This window comes from Chiloscyllium plagiosum, chromosome 2, assembly GCF_004010195.1.
Source record: "Chiloscyllium plagiosum isolate BGI_BamShark_2017 chromosome 2, ASM401019v2, whole genome shotgun sequence".
Classification (NCBI taxonomy): Eukaryota; Metazoa; Chordata; class Chondrichthyes; order Orectolobiformes; family Hemiscylliidae; genus Chiloscyllium; species Chiloscyllium plagiosum.
Window position 1 is genome coordinate 28,691,414 of NC_057711.1, and position 17,010 is coordinate 28,708,423.

General features: G+C 39.3%; 1 protein-coding gene across 13 annotated transcripts in view; it reads left to right on the forward strand.

Moving 5' to 3' along the window:
- LOC122558001 (microtubule-associated serine/threonine-protein kinase 4-like) overlaps nucleotides 1-17,010 on the forward strand; it is a 485,329-nt gene that overhangs the window by 382,206 nt on the left and 86,113 nt on the right. For 10 of the 13 annotated variants that reach the window (XM_043706318.1, XM_043706326.1, XM_043706350.1 and 7 more), the window contains 5 exons: nucleotides 1,972-1,992; nucleotides 7,546-7,624; nucleotides 9,047-9,204; nucleotides 14,084-14,159; nucleotides 15,315-15,524. In XM_043706318.1, coding sequence (XP_043562253.1) covers nucleotides 1,972-1,992; nucleotides 7,546-7,624; nucleotides 9,047-9,204; nucleotides 14,084-14,159; nucleotides 15,315-15,524 — 544 coding nt within the window. The remainder of the gene's footprint in view (nucleotides 1-1,971; nucleotides 1,993-7,545; nucleotides 7,625-9,046; nucleotides 9,205-14,083; nucleotides 14,160-15,314; nucleotides 15,525-17,010) is intronic. The other 3 variants (XM_043706336.1, XM_043706345.1, XM_043706362.1) reach the window with 1 other exon arrangement.

A 17,010-nucleotide genomic window follows, 5' to 3' on the forward strand; every position in this document is an offset into this window, starting at 1 on the left:
AACTCTTCCTATTCATCTACCCATCCAGATGCCTTTTAAATGTTGTATTTATACTAGCCTCCTCCACTTTCTCTGACAGCTCATTTCATATACACACCACCCTCTGCATGAAAAAGTTACCCCTCAGATCCCTTTTAAATTTCCCCTTAAACCTATGCCCTCTGGTTTTGGACTCCCCTACCTTGGGAAAAATACCAAGTCTATTTACCCTATCCATGCCTCTCATGATTTTATAAACTACTATAAGGTCACCTCTCAACCTTCAACGCTTGAGGAAAAACAGCCCCAGACTATTCAGCCTTTCCCAAGAACTCAAACCCTCAACCCTGACAACATCCTTGTAAATCTTTCCTGCACCCTCTCAAGTTTAACAATATAATTCCTATAGATGGGCAATCAGAATTGAATGCAGTATTCTAAAATATTCTCACCAGTATTCTTATCTGAACAGTCATAACATGACATCCCAACTCCGATACTCAATTCACTGACCAATGAAGGTAAGCATTCCAAATGCTGCTTTCACCACCTGCCTGCCTTCAATTCCACTTTCAAGGAACTATGCACCTACACTTCTAGGTCTGTTGTTTGGTAACACTCTCCAGGGTCCAACCATTAACTGTATAAGTCGTACCCTCATTCACCTTCTCTAGTTTTCTTCCATTTGCCCTCACAACAGTATCTTGTTGACTTTGCTCTGAGCAGTGTGGACATTTTCCCCTTTTCAAATTTTCAATAACACTCATTTGGCATCTGAATGTTAGCAACGTCTGCCTTTAGCTCTGGCTACCCTCAATCTTGCACCCCCACTGTTTATAACATTAAAAAGCAGCATTTTTCAGCCCCTTTCACTTCTGAGGAAGAGTTAGATAAAACTCTAGACATCAACTGTTTCTCTCCATACACGTTTCCTGATCTGCTGACTTCCTCCATAACTCTACAATGTGGAAAGAGGCTTGACTCTGTACAGACCCTCTGAAGAATAGCCCATCCCAGTCCCCTGTAACTCCACATTTACCTTGACTAATCTACCTAGCTTTCTTATCCTTGGACACTAGAGGAAACCCACGCAGACACTGGGCGAATGTCAAATTTCACACAGCCAGTCACCAGAGGTTGGAATTGAACCTGCGTCCTTGGTGCTGTGAGGCAGCACTGCTAACCACTGAGCCATTGTGCTGTAATGCCCTATTTGAGGTTTCTTGTGATTTTTGTCATCAGATTATAGAATGTTGTTGATGCATGAATTGACATGAGATCATTCAAAAAAAATGAGGAACATGCAAGATAGTGGATAAAGGGGAAGATGATTTGTTGTGAAGGAAAGATTTTGAAACTGTAAATACCAAGTCTAATCCAGGATGGAATCCTTGTGATGACTCCACAACCAAATTGACTCAGAGTGAATTTAATGAACACTTTGCATCAGACACTGAAAACCATGCATTTTTTAAAAATGTTTGATCATGGTGAAAGATATCCTTGAAGAATAAACTCATTCAATAAAGTGTGTCACGTGCATTTAATTTGAATTACCAGCTTTGTGTCTTATTCCAGACTTTGAGATGGAAACCAGCTTCACCAACATCAGTACTTTACATTTTTGCTGGGCATATATTTTGGCCTGGATTTTAAGATTTTTCAAGTGTGATTGACCTTATGGTCTACTGTGGTTAAAATAACAGGAACAGATAGCCTTGACATTAAGATTTCATTGATTGTATTGTAATGACAGTTTAGAAGAGATGAATTGATCTGCATGCAACTTAAATTGTGAATATCTTGGGCCAATTAGTACATTGAAATTGGTAGCCACTTTGGAGTCTTATAGGAAGAATATAAACTATAAATGCGTTTGCTGTATAAACGTTATTCTGATTTTGTCACTCACCATTTCATGATTGAATATGTTAAAAGTGTACATTTTGCCTTTGTTTTTCTGCTTCTTAACTACCCTGTGATATCCTTCAGCCACGGCCACAGAACCGACAGGTAATTCAGCATGGGGGTGGTTTATGAAAATATCTGCATCATGCTACTCACTTACCAAAGCCAGTTTTGTCTGCTTTATCATAACTTGTCTTACTTGTGTTTTTATTTTTGCTGTGAAATTTAACATGTATGTTTTCCTTCCTTTCGAGAGAAAGAAAATTTGCAGGACAAGTGGCAGGTTGTGGTTTAAGGACACACTTTATACAGTTCATATTTCATTTTTATTGTCCACGTAGCTGAAGGTTTAGGCACAGAACTTGCAAGTAACAGAGACAAACTTCAGCTTCTAACTGTAATTCCTTAATGTTCTGTCTTCTGGGAACATTTCCTTTACATTTGTAATGAAGGGTTCATTCATTGATGAGGGTGATTTAAAGGTTCTGTTAGACTGCATTCTGAGGATGCCAGCTGAAAAACAACTAAATCACTTTGCATAAAAGGTTGCAAGACAAAATCAAGACTTTGGATCAGGGAAAGATATGCTTTTTTCTGTCAGGTTTCTGATTCCTATAGTTCTCAATGCGTTTTAGCAAGTTAATAATCTTTGCTCATTCTTAACCTTTTATTCTGTTTACAGTGCTACGTATCAGGCATGCTTCATCTCTCAGGCTTCATATTCTCATATCCTATCATTTATTCAGGCTAGGCCTGACTATATCATCTTCCAACAGTAGTTGGTGGATCTGAGTGATGAGTGGTTCTGAAATATGAACCCTTCATCTGATGGAAGCCAGGTTCTGTTCCGCATTTGCTTTCATCCCAGCCTGTTTAAAATTCTCCACTGAGTCTGTTTTGTTCTTTTATGCCTGAAGTACCTTTCAATGGTTTACGACATTACTAGAAAATTAGTTTGTGGGTCACTGATTTTGTGGTGCTGGAAAAGTGCAGCAGGCCAGGCAGCAGCTGAGGAGCAGGAGAATTGACGTTTCGGGCATAAGCCCTTCAAGAGTGGACTTGTTGGGCCGAAGGGCCTGTTTTCGCACTGTAAGTAATCTAATCTAATCTAATTAGGAATGATGGAACGTCGATTCTCCTGCGCCTCGGATACTGCCTGGCCTGCTGTGCTTTTCCAGCACCACACACTCGACTCTGGCCTCCAGCATCTGCAGTCCTCACTTTCTCTGGGTCACTGATTTGTCTTGGCTTAATAACAAAAAAAAGGGTCTTTCATTCCTGACACACCTTTCCCCACAGAGCTTCATAGCCAATAGAATGTCTTTGAACTGTAGTCACCAGTGTGATCCAGGCAAACAGAGCAAGCTGTCGCAAACAGTCATGAGAGACTTACCTATTGGTGGTGGTACACACTCAAGATTTATAAAATCATGAGGAGCATGGATAGGGTGAATAGCCCTGGTCTTTTTCCCAGGGTGGGAAAGTCCAATGCTACAAGGCATTGGTTGAAGGTGAGAGGGGAAAGATTTAAAAGGGACCTGGGGCTAGCTTTTTCACTGAGGTTGGTGTGTGTATGCAACTCCCAGAGGAAGTGGTGGAGGCAGTACAACATTTAAAAGCCATCTGGATAGGTATATGAAGAGGAAGGGTTATGGCCAAATGCTGGCAAATGGGACTAGATCCGTTTAGGACATCTGGTTGGCATGGACGAGATGGACCGAAGGGTCTGTTCCTCTGCTGCATGACTCCGCGACTATATTAATATTAAACATAGAGCCAGATTTTGCACTCAGAACAACAATGAAGCAAATGCTGTTCATTGCCATTTTTTTGTGTAAGTGGTGCAGCAGCTTCAGGCAAATGATGAGTCTGCTATTAAACATACAGGTTGCTATCGAGCCATGACATTTCACCATTGGCTTCAGTGATTGTCTCTGATCTGAAACATAAAGAATAATATGAAGCTCCTGTACCTGCAGCAGGCATGACAGAGAAAGGGAAATCACTTCCAGTTAAAGTTTCTTTTTACTGTAGGTTAAATTTAACTCTTAGTGATAGGTCTCGATCCTTCAGGTTTTACTTGTTGTTAAAGCTTTATTTTTAAACTTTTCTGTCTCTAAATCCAATCTTTCTGTCCCTCTCTTCATTTCGTTTTCTGCACATGATGTGACATTGAGTTTGCCCATTCTCAGTCCTTACACTATTTATTTCTCAATCTTTCACTTTATTAGGGACTCACAGTTGCTTGCCCAGTTGGTTTGTATCACAGGTGGCTAGTTTCTCTCATTCAGCAGCATTAAGAGCTCACGCTTTCGGCAACTTGACATATAGAAGGGTAACATGCGTAAACAAGCTGGACTGATGTTTCGCTATAGTAGAATCTGGGTCATGAACTGCAAAATAATTATTCTTTAAAATAATAATGTTTTTTGAAATTTAGAGTCAGAGAGGTCTACAGCACAGACAAAGACCCTTCGGCTCATCAAGTCTATATTGTCAAAACCAAACACGTAACCATACTATCCCATATTCCATCACTTGGCCCATAAGCTTGTATGCCTTGGCATTGGAATTAGTTTTTATTGCCATGTGTACTCAAGTACAGGAATACAGGAGTACCGTGAAAAGTCACCATTCTCTGCTGCCATCTTAAAATACAAAACCAGAACTTTTTTAAAAATGAGAAGAATTAAAAGAAACACAGCCAAAGAAAAGCGACTAGATCTTAAAGTCCTTATCCAAAAGAAATGGAAAGAGACCAGAGTTTAAAATCTTATCTCCCCTGCCTCTACCATCCTCACATGCAGTGAATTCCAGATTTCCACCAGCCTATGGCTGAAGGATTTTTCATCTCACCCTCTCGATATCCTTGCCCCATATCTTATCTATGTCCCCTGGTCATTGATCACTCCATCAAGGGGAAAGGTCTCTTCCTATCTACCCTATGTATGCCCCTCATAATTTATACATCTCAATAGTGTTCCCTCACAATCTCCTCTGCTTTAAGGAAAACAACCCTAGTCTTTACCCTGGGGTGGGGGAGTCCAGAACTAGCAGGCATAGGTTTAGGGTGAGATTGGAAAGATGTAAAAGGGATCTAAGGGGCAACTTTTTCATGCAGAGTGTGGTGCGTAAATGGAATGAGCTGCTAGAGGAAGTGGTGGAGGCTCATACGTTTACAACATTTAAAAGGCAACTGGATGGGTATATGAATAGGAAGGGTTTGGAGGGATATGGCCCAACTGCTGGCAAATGGGCCTAGATTGGGTTGGGATATCTGGTCGGCATGGACGAGTTGGACTGAAGGGTCTGTTTCTGTGCTGTACATCTCTATGACTCTATCCAATATCTCTTCCTGACTAAAACGCTCCAGCCCAGGTAATTTTAGAATTCAGAATCCCTACAATGTGGAAACAGGCCATTAGGCCTAACAAGTCCACACTGACCTTCTGAAGAGTATCCCATCCAGACCTATTCCACTACCCTGTTACTTTATATTTCCCCTGACTAATGCACCTAACGTACACATTCCTGAACACTATGGGCAACTTAGCATTGCCAGTTCACCTAACCTGCAAATCTTTGGATTGTGTGAGGAAACCGGAGCACCCAGAGAAAATCCACGCACACACTGGGAGAATGTGCAAAATCCACTCAAACAGTCGCCCGAGGCTGGAATCAAACCTGTGTCCCTGGTGCTTTGAGGCAGCAGTGCTAACCACTGAGCCACCGTGCTACCAAAAGTCCTGGTGAATCTCCTCTGTACCCTTTTCACCAATCACATCTCCTCCCTATGTAGATTCCAGACCTGCACATGATACTATAGCTGTGGCTGAACTGACTTTTTGTGCAGTTCCTGCATAACCTCCCTGTTCTTGAACTCCATGCTCTGGCTAGGAAAGACAAATGTCCTGTTACCTCCTTAATCACTTTACCTGTCCTGCCAGTAGACATGCACACTACAGTCCCTCTGATCTTCAGTACTTCCCCAGGTCCTACTGTTTAACGTGTATTCCCTTGCATTGTTTGTCCTGTCCCAGTGCATCACCTCACACTTATCCAGACTGAACTCCGTTTTCCATTGATCAGCTCATGTTTTCAGCCAATTTATGTCCTCTTTTACTCTTAAGGCTATCATCTTGGAATATTGCATGCAATTCTGGTCTCCTTCCTATTGGAAAGATGTTGTGAAACTTGAAAAGGTTCAAAAAAGATTGACAAGGATGTTGCCAGGGTTGGAGGATTTGAGCTGTAGGGAGAGGCTAAACAGGCTGGGGCTGTTTTCCCTGGAGCGCCGGAGGCTGAGGAGTGGCCTCATAGAGGTTTATAAAATTATGAGGGGCATGGATAGGATAGATAGACAAGGTCTTTTCCCTAGGTTGGGGGAGTCTAGAACTAGAGGGCATAGGTTTAGGGTGAGAGGGGAAAGATTTAAAAGGGACCTAAGGGCAAACTTTTTCACGCAGAGGGTGGTACGTGTATGGAATGAGCTGCCAGAGGAAGTGGTGGAGACTGGTACAATTGCAACATTTGAAAGGCATCTGGATGGGTTTATGAATAGGAAGAGTTTAGAGGGATATTGGCCGGGTGCTGGCAAATGGGACAAATTAGATTGGGATATCTGGTCAACATGTAGGAGTTGGACCGAAGGGTCTGTTTCCGTGCTGTACATCTCTAAGTCTCAATGACTCTTTACCATTTTTTGCCAATTTTCATATCATCCACAAACTAACTTATCAACCCATCTTTTTTCACATTTAAATTGTTCACATGCACCAAAACAGCAAGGGCCCCAACACCAATCCCTGTGGAACCCTATTGGGCAGAGGCTTCTTGTCACAGAAACATCTCTCAACCATCACCCTCTGCTTTCTGTCCCTCTGCCAATAATGGATCCATTAGCCAAATTTCATTGGCTCCCATGACTCTTATCAGTAATCAGTTTCCCATGTGGGACTTAATCAGAAGCCTTGCTGAAGTCTAAGTAGACTATGTCAAATGTATTACCCTCACCTAAACACCTGGTTACTGATTCAAAAAAAGTTAAATTCTGACGGAAAGAATTAATTTCCAATAATTTTCTCGCCGGTGAGGTTAGACTGAATGGCCTGTAAAGTTCTTGGTTTATCACTTGCTTCCTACTTGAATAACAGTACCATATTAGCTCCTGTACCTCTCCCATGGCCAGAGAGGATTTGAACATTATTGCCAGCATCCCTGCTATTTCCTCACCTGCTTCACTGAACAACGAAGGTTACATTTTATCTGGCTCTGGAGGTTTATCTATTTTTTAAGCTTGCCAGACCACTCAAGCCTAGGGATCTGTGTAAGAAGCCAGTACCTCTGAAATACAAAGATATTCTGCATGATCACCATTTGTGTTGCTTAAATGTTATGTTCAATTCCAATTCAAAAAATAATGCACTCCTAATTTTGAACTATGTCTTTACTAACTTTCCCACTGGTGTATTTTAACGACAAGCTTATGCTGTAAATGCAGCATCAGTGTGAGCTTCCACTGTAAAATGGCTTTCCACTTCCACTGAAGTGCAATACACACAAGTCATGTTAAGTGAAGAAACAAGTTATTGTTGATAGGTGGTTGACCTTAAATGGACATTAGTGGTGATATTGAAATAACTTCTAAAATTATTTTAGGAGTGATGGGCGTCGATGGTCTTTGGCTTCTCTCCCATCATCTGGATATGGCACGAATACTCCAAGCTCCACTGTGTCTGTAAGTTTCTTATTATCTCATCCATATGATGTCTTATTCTTGGACTGGAACTATAAAATTTCCTATGAGCAGAAACCAATAACAATTTTATGCATTAACTTGCTAAAAGTTGAACCTATTATTTGCACGTAAGTTAAAATAGTGCCAAGAATTCCAGTATTTGATGGCACGTGTTTTGATCCACTGCAGTGATCTGCTTCCATATATTCAGATTTCCTTTCTTTGCAATCTTAAAGAATCAGGGAATCTATTGGAGAAAAGATTTAGCAAGTTTGTGTGTTCTCAGCTCCAAGCAGTAAATTAAATGGCTTATTTTTGAAATCATTGTGTTTTTTTCTTCCTAAAACATATATGCAATTAATCCACCCTGAAATTAATTTTGGATGGAGGATAAAAACTGAGACATAGAAAAGTTTGCAATGTTCAAGCTGGATTAAAGGCATTAACTGATGACAAGATATGTATCAAAAGTATATGATTAATGTTTTCAAGTTTTTTGGGATAGTTGGAATCAAAAACAGATTGCAGGGAAAACTCAGCAGGTCTGGCAGTATCTGTGTGACGAAAGCAGAGTTAACTTCTCAGAATTGAAGAAAGGTCACCGGACTCAAAACGTTAACTCTGCTTTCTCTCTGCAAATACTGCCAGACCTGCTGAGTTTTCCCAGCAATTTCTGGTGTTTCTGATTTCCAGCAACCAATACTTATTCAGCTGAATCAGTTGAAGAGTCAAGTAATTCTTATTGAGACTGAGCAGAGAGTTGGTAATTAAATGATGAGCAGAGTTAGCATGTAATGAATAATTATGGTAACATTTTGACAGCATATTCAAAAGTAAACTAACTTTTTCTGTGACTCACTGAAAAGTCATTGAGTTTTGTTTTATTCATTCATGGGATGAGGGTATCACTGACTAGGCCAATATTTATTGCCCATCCCTGTCCTATCATTCCTAATGTGCTTTTTTAACAAATTCATTAATTTATTCCATTACTTATTTTCATCTTTAAAGATATTTTATTAACTTTTGCCCAGAAGACAGTTGAAAGTCAGCCGCTATGTTGTGGATCTGGATTCAGATGTTGACCAAGTGTAGCAGTTTCCTTTCCTAAAGGACATCAGTGAACTAGATGGGTTTTTCTGACAATCGGCAATGGATTCATGATCATCATTAGACTCCAATTCTTATTAATCCACTCCTTTCATGAAAGTGAATTGGATAGCATAAATGACTTCAGAATAAAAAATGGCCTCCTTTAGTTTATTATAGTTTGATGTTCTGTCTGTTGTCGTTGGTTCTCCTGATTGATCCTGCCCATGTCTCTACTAGAATTCCTGGCACTTTTAAGATCTAGCATTTTTTTTATAGTGAAAGGCAATCTATGCATTGAACTGTAATGTTCTGCCTCTGTTATTTTTCCAGTCGTCATGTTCATCTCAGGAAAAGCTGCATCAGTTGCCATACCAACCAACTCCGGATGAACTTCACTTTCTTTCCAAGCATTTCTGCAGTACAGATGCCATCGCCAATGATGAGAAACGGAGGCCTCCTGCGATGCGACCGCGCTCCCGGAGTCTTAGGTTTGTAGTCATCAGCTTAAAGACGAAAATTTCTTCTCATCAATATTAATGAAAAAAATCATTGTGAGGAAAAGTGGATTGCTCTATGTTACAATTAGAGATGGAATTGCTTCAGTCATTTTTTTAAAAAAATATTGCGTGGAGCACAGAGCTGGATACACTAAAGGGAATCAATGCCAAAATGCTGCCTGAAGGGCAATTAGGGATGAGCAGTGAAACCCACATCCCACAAATTAACAAAATACAGTGCCACATTACCTGTCCTACCATTCCTAGCATGTTTTATTTACCAAATTCATTATTTTATTCTGTTACATATTTTCATCTCAATATATATTTTATTAAGATTAGATTAGATTATCTACAGTGTGGAAACAGGTCCTTTGGCCCAACAAGTCCACACCGACCCTCCAAAGAGTAACCCACTCAGACCCATTTCCCTCTGACTAATGCACCTAACACTATGGGCAATTTAGCATGGCCAGTTCACCTTATCTGCACATCTTTGGACTGTGGGAGGAAACCTGAGCACCCAGAGGAAACCCACGCAGACATAGGGAGAATGTGCAAACTCCATACAGACAGTTGCCCGAGGCTGGAATTGAACCTGGCTCCCTGGTGCTGTGAGGCAGCAGTGCTAACCACTGAGTCACCGTGCCGCCACTGGAGAGAGGTTGTTAACTTTGCCACCAGTTCCTATACCATTTTAAACTTTAGGAATAGAATGAACTTTAACTAGTTGCCAGATACTGACCAAACAGCTAACTTCTTTGCCTGTTAAAGAATCAGAACCAATGCCTAGAGTGACAAAAGTTTAGTTAAAAAGCACCTCCTTCCCCCAACTCCTTTCCTCATCCAATTCCCAACATTCTGCTCAATGTTGCACTCTGTGCTAAGCTGTGCCAAGATTTCTCTATTTATATGACCTGAGTTAGCTCAGCTCCAAGTACAGAAAACACAGTTTAAGCTGATATCCCTGATTAGATATCTTCAACTGCTCTCAAGTAGTGAGCTTGTCTCTCCCTGCTTAAGTCTGGATGAAATTTAGAGTTTAAACAATAAACTGTATTTAAAGGTCAAATGTGGAATACAAACTAAGTCAGATTTTTATATGGAGATTAAGATCTCCCATACCCAACTCCCAACAAAGTCCTATTCAGTGCTAAGTCACACTGAGTTGTTTGTATTTATATGCTCTTAATACCAACTCAACAATTTCTCACTTGCATTGTTTTTTGACAGCTTTATCTTACATCTCTTGTAGTTAACCACAGATTTGATTAAACAATTGCCTAATTTTGGTCAGTTTTAATAAAAAAAAGAGGAATCTGAGGGAATCTCAAAAATGAATGCAGCAATGGGTGTTAAAAGGGAAGAAAAGAGCAACAAAAATTGAAATCTCATGCAAGAGTGACTACTAAAGATTGACCTATCTGAAAGTACGAATTTTTATTCCTACTAAGTAGTAAGCCTGGCTGCAGTGATTGTAACAAGGCCAGCCAGATGGACCTCATAGAGTATGGGTTCTCTGATTGGGACTGTTAATCTCGTCCAATCAGGGAGTCCTGGGGTGACAGATATAAACAGGAGTGTCAGAGGTTCTGATCAGTCATCCTGCTCCCTAAGTGTCAGCTCTCAGTGTCACGGACTTTCCATTTATAAATAAAGGGTGACTTGGTGATGGGATATGGTCTCTGTGGAGTTATTTAATTAGGTGCTGTATTAAATTGGATATTGTACAGTTGTTCTCTAATCCGAGAACTAGCAGAACAAAAAGAAGAAGCCAAGCTTTCTGGACTGTAACTTAAAATTTAAAAGTGATTGGGCATTAATTTCGATTGATACGATTGAATCAATGGCACAAAACAGATAAGACAGTATAACATTACAACAGGTTTCCGGCCAGGAACTACAAGTAGCAACAGCAACAGCAGCTCTTAATGAGTTCTAACTCACTTAGAATCATTTCATCTCCATAAATTTGCTTCATAAACTGGGCTTCTTTGAGACTTACATTTTTTAAAAAAAATGAAGCCATACAGTATGTGTTTTAGCCTTAAACTTCTCAAAGGAAAGTGGCAGTTTGGAAATACCTTGAGTCCTGAACATCTAACTTAAGTCATGGAAAACATTGCAGCAGCCTGCAGCTGATGCTAATGATTTCAAACAGGTTCAGGATTTTTTAGTTGTCACCTTTGCTCTAATTGGCATGCATTGGTCGGAAACAGAATCTAAGGTTACTGGGATAGCTTTGGATCCTCTGTCTAGAAATATCTTGGCTGAAATTCCAGATTAATCTGAAACTCCCAGACTATGCAAAGCTGTAATTAGGCCTGGAAAATCCTTGGACAAAAATGTCTTCTGTCCCCTGCCTCTAAAAATGCTCTTACGTGAAAGATTTGTCTTGTGTTGGCAGCTGTTAAGTAATTAATATTCACTGGTATTTTGACTTCACCATGCTATAATTTGCTTGATCATTGACACCATTTTTGTTTTTTGTCTGCATTATGTAGTGTATTCTAATCAAGATCATTTCATTTTCTCCGAATGAGATACTCAATTGTGCATCACCTGAGCTTTAATATAAGAAGCAGTGGCTCCTTGAGAACCAGGCACTATAACTGTAAATGGACTTTCAGATCAGTGCAGAGTTAATTTAGCACTCAGTGCAACTCCTCGTTGTCTCTTACGTGGATATTTTCCAATAGAACAGAGCACTAATTCATTGTGTTGGAGTAACGATTGAGAGCAATCAGAATTGCTTTTGGTTTAAAAAATATTAATCCTACCCCTGGCCCCAGGTTTCTGCTCAAACTTCGTTGCACGTTGCCAAACACAAAATTAGGCATGACAGATTGGGCAGCAATATTTTTAAAAATATCACTCTAAAATACATCTCTTGATATTTTTAGGAGTGGTAAGATCATTTTAAAAAATCAAAGCTGTTCAAAGTTTGGGAGAAGATTTGTAGCTCGGGTGCTTGTTGTTGTGGTTCTGTTCACCGAGCTGGAAATTTTTGTTGCAGACGTTTCGTCCCCTGTCTAGGTGACATCCTCAGTGCTTGGGAGCCTCCTGTGAAGCGCTTCTGTGATGTTTCCTCCAGCATTTATAGTGATTTGTATCTGCTGCTTCCGATTGTCAGTTCCAGCTGCAGTGGCCAGTATATTGGGTTCAGGTCGATGTGCTTATTGATCAAATCTGTGGATGAGTGCCATACCTCTAGGAATTCCCTGGCTGTTCTCTGTTTGGCTTGTCCTATAATAGTAGTGTTGTCCCAGTCGAACTCATGTTGCTTGTCATATGACATTGGAAGCGGCAGATACAAATCACTATAAATGCCAGAGGAAACATCACAGAAGCGCTTCACAGGAGGCTCCCAAGCACTGAGGATGTCACCTAGGCAGGGGACGAAATGTCTGCAACACAAATTCCCAGCTCGGCGAACAGAACCACAACAATCAGAGCTGTTCTCTACTTGTACTGAGATACCATGTTTCATTTCTCCTTTATCTGATTTATATTATTTCAGGGGATGTGGGCACGATTGGCTGGGCCAGCACTTATTGCCTGTCCCTAATTACTCTTGAGAAGGTGGTGGTGAGCTGCTGCCTTGAACTGCTCTGAACTGTCTCTGGTGTAGGTATAGTGATGTGAGGAAGGGAATGTCAGAATTTTGATCCAGTGACATTGAAGGAACAGCAATATAGTTCCACGTCAGGATGGTGTGGGGTTTGAAGGGCAGCTTTTAGAAGGTGGCCGGTTTTGGTAGTCGGGTCAGTTTCCGGTGCAGTGATTTAGAAAGTCACACAAAAGTTTATGGAAACTCCGGTTACTCTGAGAATAATTTGTGCTTAAAAATCTGTGACCTTCTGTGTGAGTTAGGCTGATATTGGGTGAATCAACCCGAATAAGCCACCTTTACGTAATGGAACGTGAGGCTCTAGTAGAACTTACGCAGTCATCAGCTTCTGTGTCTCACATCAGTTCAGAGAGCTTTAGGCCCCCATACCAAATCCATTGTTACTTGTTTATCACCACAGCAAGCTACTTTTGGATCTTGACTAGACTACCTCTGCAGATATTTTCAAAATTGAAAGTATTTTTGGAGAACAGATGGAGCTTTTTGGATGTGTTTGAACTTGAGGCTGATGTGAGCCTTCATGCACATACATTCTGGTGTATTTTCAGTATACTATTAATAACTATTGAATAAGTACCATATTAAATCTATTAGAATGTCATTTTGGAAAATTCGTTCTGATTATTTTAATTTTTGTACTTGAGGTTGTCTGTAATTTTACATATCTTGGTAATTTAACAAGTAATTAAAACAGAGATTCAGGGTGTGTTGCATGGCTAAAAGCCCATTACATGTCATTCAATAAAAATTAATTGTAAAGCATTTGGAACAAAGGTACAGCTGAAGCATTGTTGAAGGATACATCAATTCTTTGGTGTAAATGCTGTATTCATGCAAATAGACCTTTCAAGTTATAATGGTTTAAATTATGTGGACAATTAAATTAAATTACGACAAATAAACCTGCATACATTTGAAATGGCTTCAGATAATTGTTTGTACTTTAAGGGGTGTATAGCTATGACATCTTAACTTTTAACCTCTGGAAAGATGCTTTTACGCTAGCTAGATTGTTTTGCAAGAATGTTGGTGTTTCATTTGGAACATTTGTTGTTTGGCCTGATCTAGGACTGGTATTCCATCTGCTTTAAAACTATTTGGACCAGTAAAGTCTGCTGAACAGTTTATTGAATTTATATCATAATTGCCACCCTTTTATAGGAGAATTTCAAGAACAGTTATTCCATCTGAAAGTAAATAAAGTGACTGTCGCTTATAAAATGTTTGTCTTCTTTATAGCCCTGGACGTTCGCCAGCATGCTGTGATAATGAGATTATCATGATGAACCATGTCTACAAGGAACGATTTCCAAAGGCAAGATTGTTTACAGATGATGCAGTTCAAACTGTAGTAAATTATCAGCATCTGGATACGGTCGCAAGTTTCTGAAATTTGTCCAGATTTTGAACTTTTATTTTGTACCATGCAGAAACTGTAAAAAGTTTGCATTGTTACTGAGTGTATTTGCTCAGCAGTTACCTTCTTTTTTTGCTCAGCAAAAGCATTAAAGGTTTGACCAGGTTTATTTGCCAGATCTGGTCATTTCATTGGCAGAACAAATGTCTGATTTACTAAGCTTGCTCCCTATTCAAATTGTACAGTAGCAAGCTAAATAAGATACCTGAGTTAAAGATTCAAAACGCTATTTTCGAAGGGACAAAATATTGCAAAGAAAGGGTAGGCTAAATTGTTTACAACAAGTAAAATCAGTGTAAAAAAACAAAATAGAGGCATCAGGATGAGTGTGGAGCCTCAGAATTATGTGCGCATAATTCACATCCTTCTTTTAAATTATCATGTCCAGGAATAAAATAATGGTAAAATAATAATACAATAAATAGGTACTTCTAACCCGTTAAGAAACCTTATTCCTGTAATTTTAGCATTAGTTCACAATGAAACTGTCTGTCCCAAGGTAAAAGGAATGTCCTTCCCAGGATTTAGTAACCATCTTAAAAAGAAAGTTCCTTGTTTGTACATATTCTGAAATGTGTGTGTTTACATTTTTATTCAACAGTTTAGAAAATGGATATACTTTGGTGACATGTATTTCAAAACTATAGCTTATCTAATACACTTATCTATAACTTATCTAATAAAAATAGTGCATTATAAAAATCCATTATGTTTGATATATGGCCCGTAAGTGGCTGATCTTATGGAGCACTTCACAATCTAATGAGTGTCAGTAAAATTTAGTTCAGCATCGTCAGTGGTCTGTAAATTGTATACGCAGTGATTAATTAACTTATTCCCAAACATATAACCAATATGGTTAGCTTGAGTTAAGTTATTTCCTTTCATCATGAAGAAAGTTTAGCAATGCTGTTTGTCCCAGTATACACTACTGCATGTTATAAAACTGAAAATCAATATAATGAAATTTTGCATATGATAAGACCACAATATTTTAAAACTTGGAATATATTTGGTGTTTATTTGCACTAACCAAGTTGTTTCGATCCTTAGGCCACAGCCCAGATGGAAGAAAGGCTGCAGGACATTATCACTAGCTATTCTCCTGATAATGTTCTTCCACTAGCAGATGGAGTCCTCAGTTTTGCACATCACCAGATCATTGAGCTGGCACGAGATTGCCTGGATAAATCCCGACAGGGCCATATCACCTCAAGATACTTCTTTGAATTGCAAGAAAAATTAGAAAAGTTATTGCAGGAAGTAGGTATTTCTAAGGTTTTGTTTTGATAATTGGATGACAACAAATTTGATTTATTTTTTGTGATGTGGAAACCCATGTGGCTGAATGTTAGGAATTTAATTCCTGAAACATAAGTTAACCTGCTTAGAATAAAATGAGTAAATAAAAGAACATTATCATTGAAGGTTGCAAAAAGATTTGTTTACTTAATGTTGGATGAATTTTGTATTGAAGTACACTGGTCAAAACTGTCTAACCATTACCAGTATAGAATTACAGATTCATTATAGCAAAGAAGAAGAGAGCTACCTGTGCTAGCTCTCTGCAGAACAATTCAGTCAGCTAACTCCCTGATCCTTTCTGTATTGCCTTGCAAATAGGCCTGCAATTTCTTTCTCTTCAACTGCTTATCTAGTTCTTTGCTCCACCACAAACTTTGACAGTGCAGTTCAAATCCTAAACATTCCCTGCTTAAAATTTCCCTCCCCTGTTTATTCTGTAAATCACGCTAAATCGGCGATCTCTCACTTTTGACTCTTCTGCTAATGGAGACAATCTCTTCCTATTTACACGGTCTTCATCCCTTATAATTTTGAAAATCTCTGTCCAAATTCTTCTTAATCTAAAAAGTGTGGCGCTGGAAAAGCACAGCAGGTTAGGCAGCATCTGAGGAGGAGGAAAAATCGACATTTCAAGCATAAGCCCTTCAGCACTCCTGATAAAGTACTTATGACAGAAACATTGATTCTCATGCTCCTCTGACGCTGCCTGACCTGCTGTGCTTTTCCAGCACCACACTTTTTATATGCATCCAAAGATGTTGAAGGAAAGAAGGGTGGAATTTGCAATAATTTCCCAAATCTCCTTGGGTTCAGGATGGTGCCAGTGGATTGCAAAGTTACAAATGTTACACCCTTATTCAGAAAATGCAGCAATTACAGGCCAGTTGGCTTAACATTAGTGGTGGGAAAGATCTTAGGAAACAGTCATCTGCAATGTAATTAACTGCTATTTTTAATAAGTTTGGATTAATTAATTAATTAGTGAAAACTAGAATAAATTTGTTGAGGAAATATGGTGTGTAACTAACTTAATTCAATTGTTTGGTGAACAAGCAGGATTTTTGGGAGCAATGTTTTTAATAGGACTTTGAAAAGGCACTTGATAAAGTGTCACATATTAGCTTGTCAGCAAAGTTATAGCCTCATAGAATGAAAGGGATAGTGGTTGCATGGACATGAAACTGACTGAGTGACAAGAAACAGTGTAGCAATAAATTGTTTTTTTTAGGACTGGATTGAGGTATACAGTTGCATTGCCTAGGGCTCAGTAGTTGGACTGCTGATATTTGTAGTCTGTATTAATGACCTAGATTTGGTGATGGAGGTGTCTAGGACGTTAATTATAGCTTTTAGTTCAATGAGTATGGCTATGCCAGGCTTTTGCTTGACGAGTCTATAGGACAGCTTTCCCAATTTTGGCATAAATTGTTAGATCTTAGTGAGG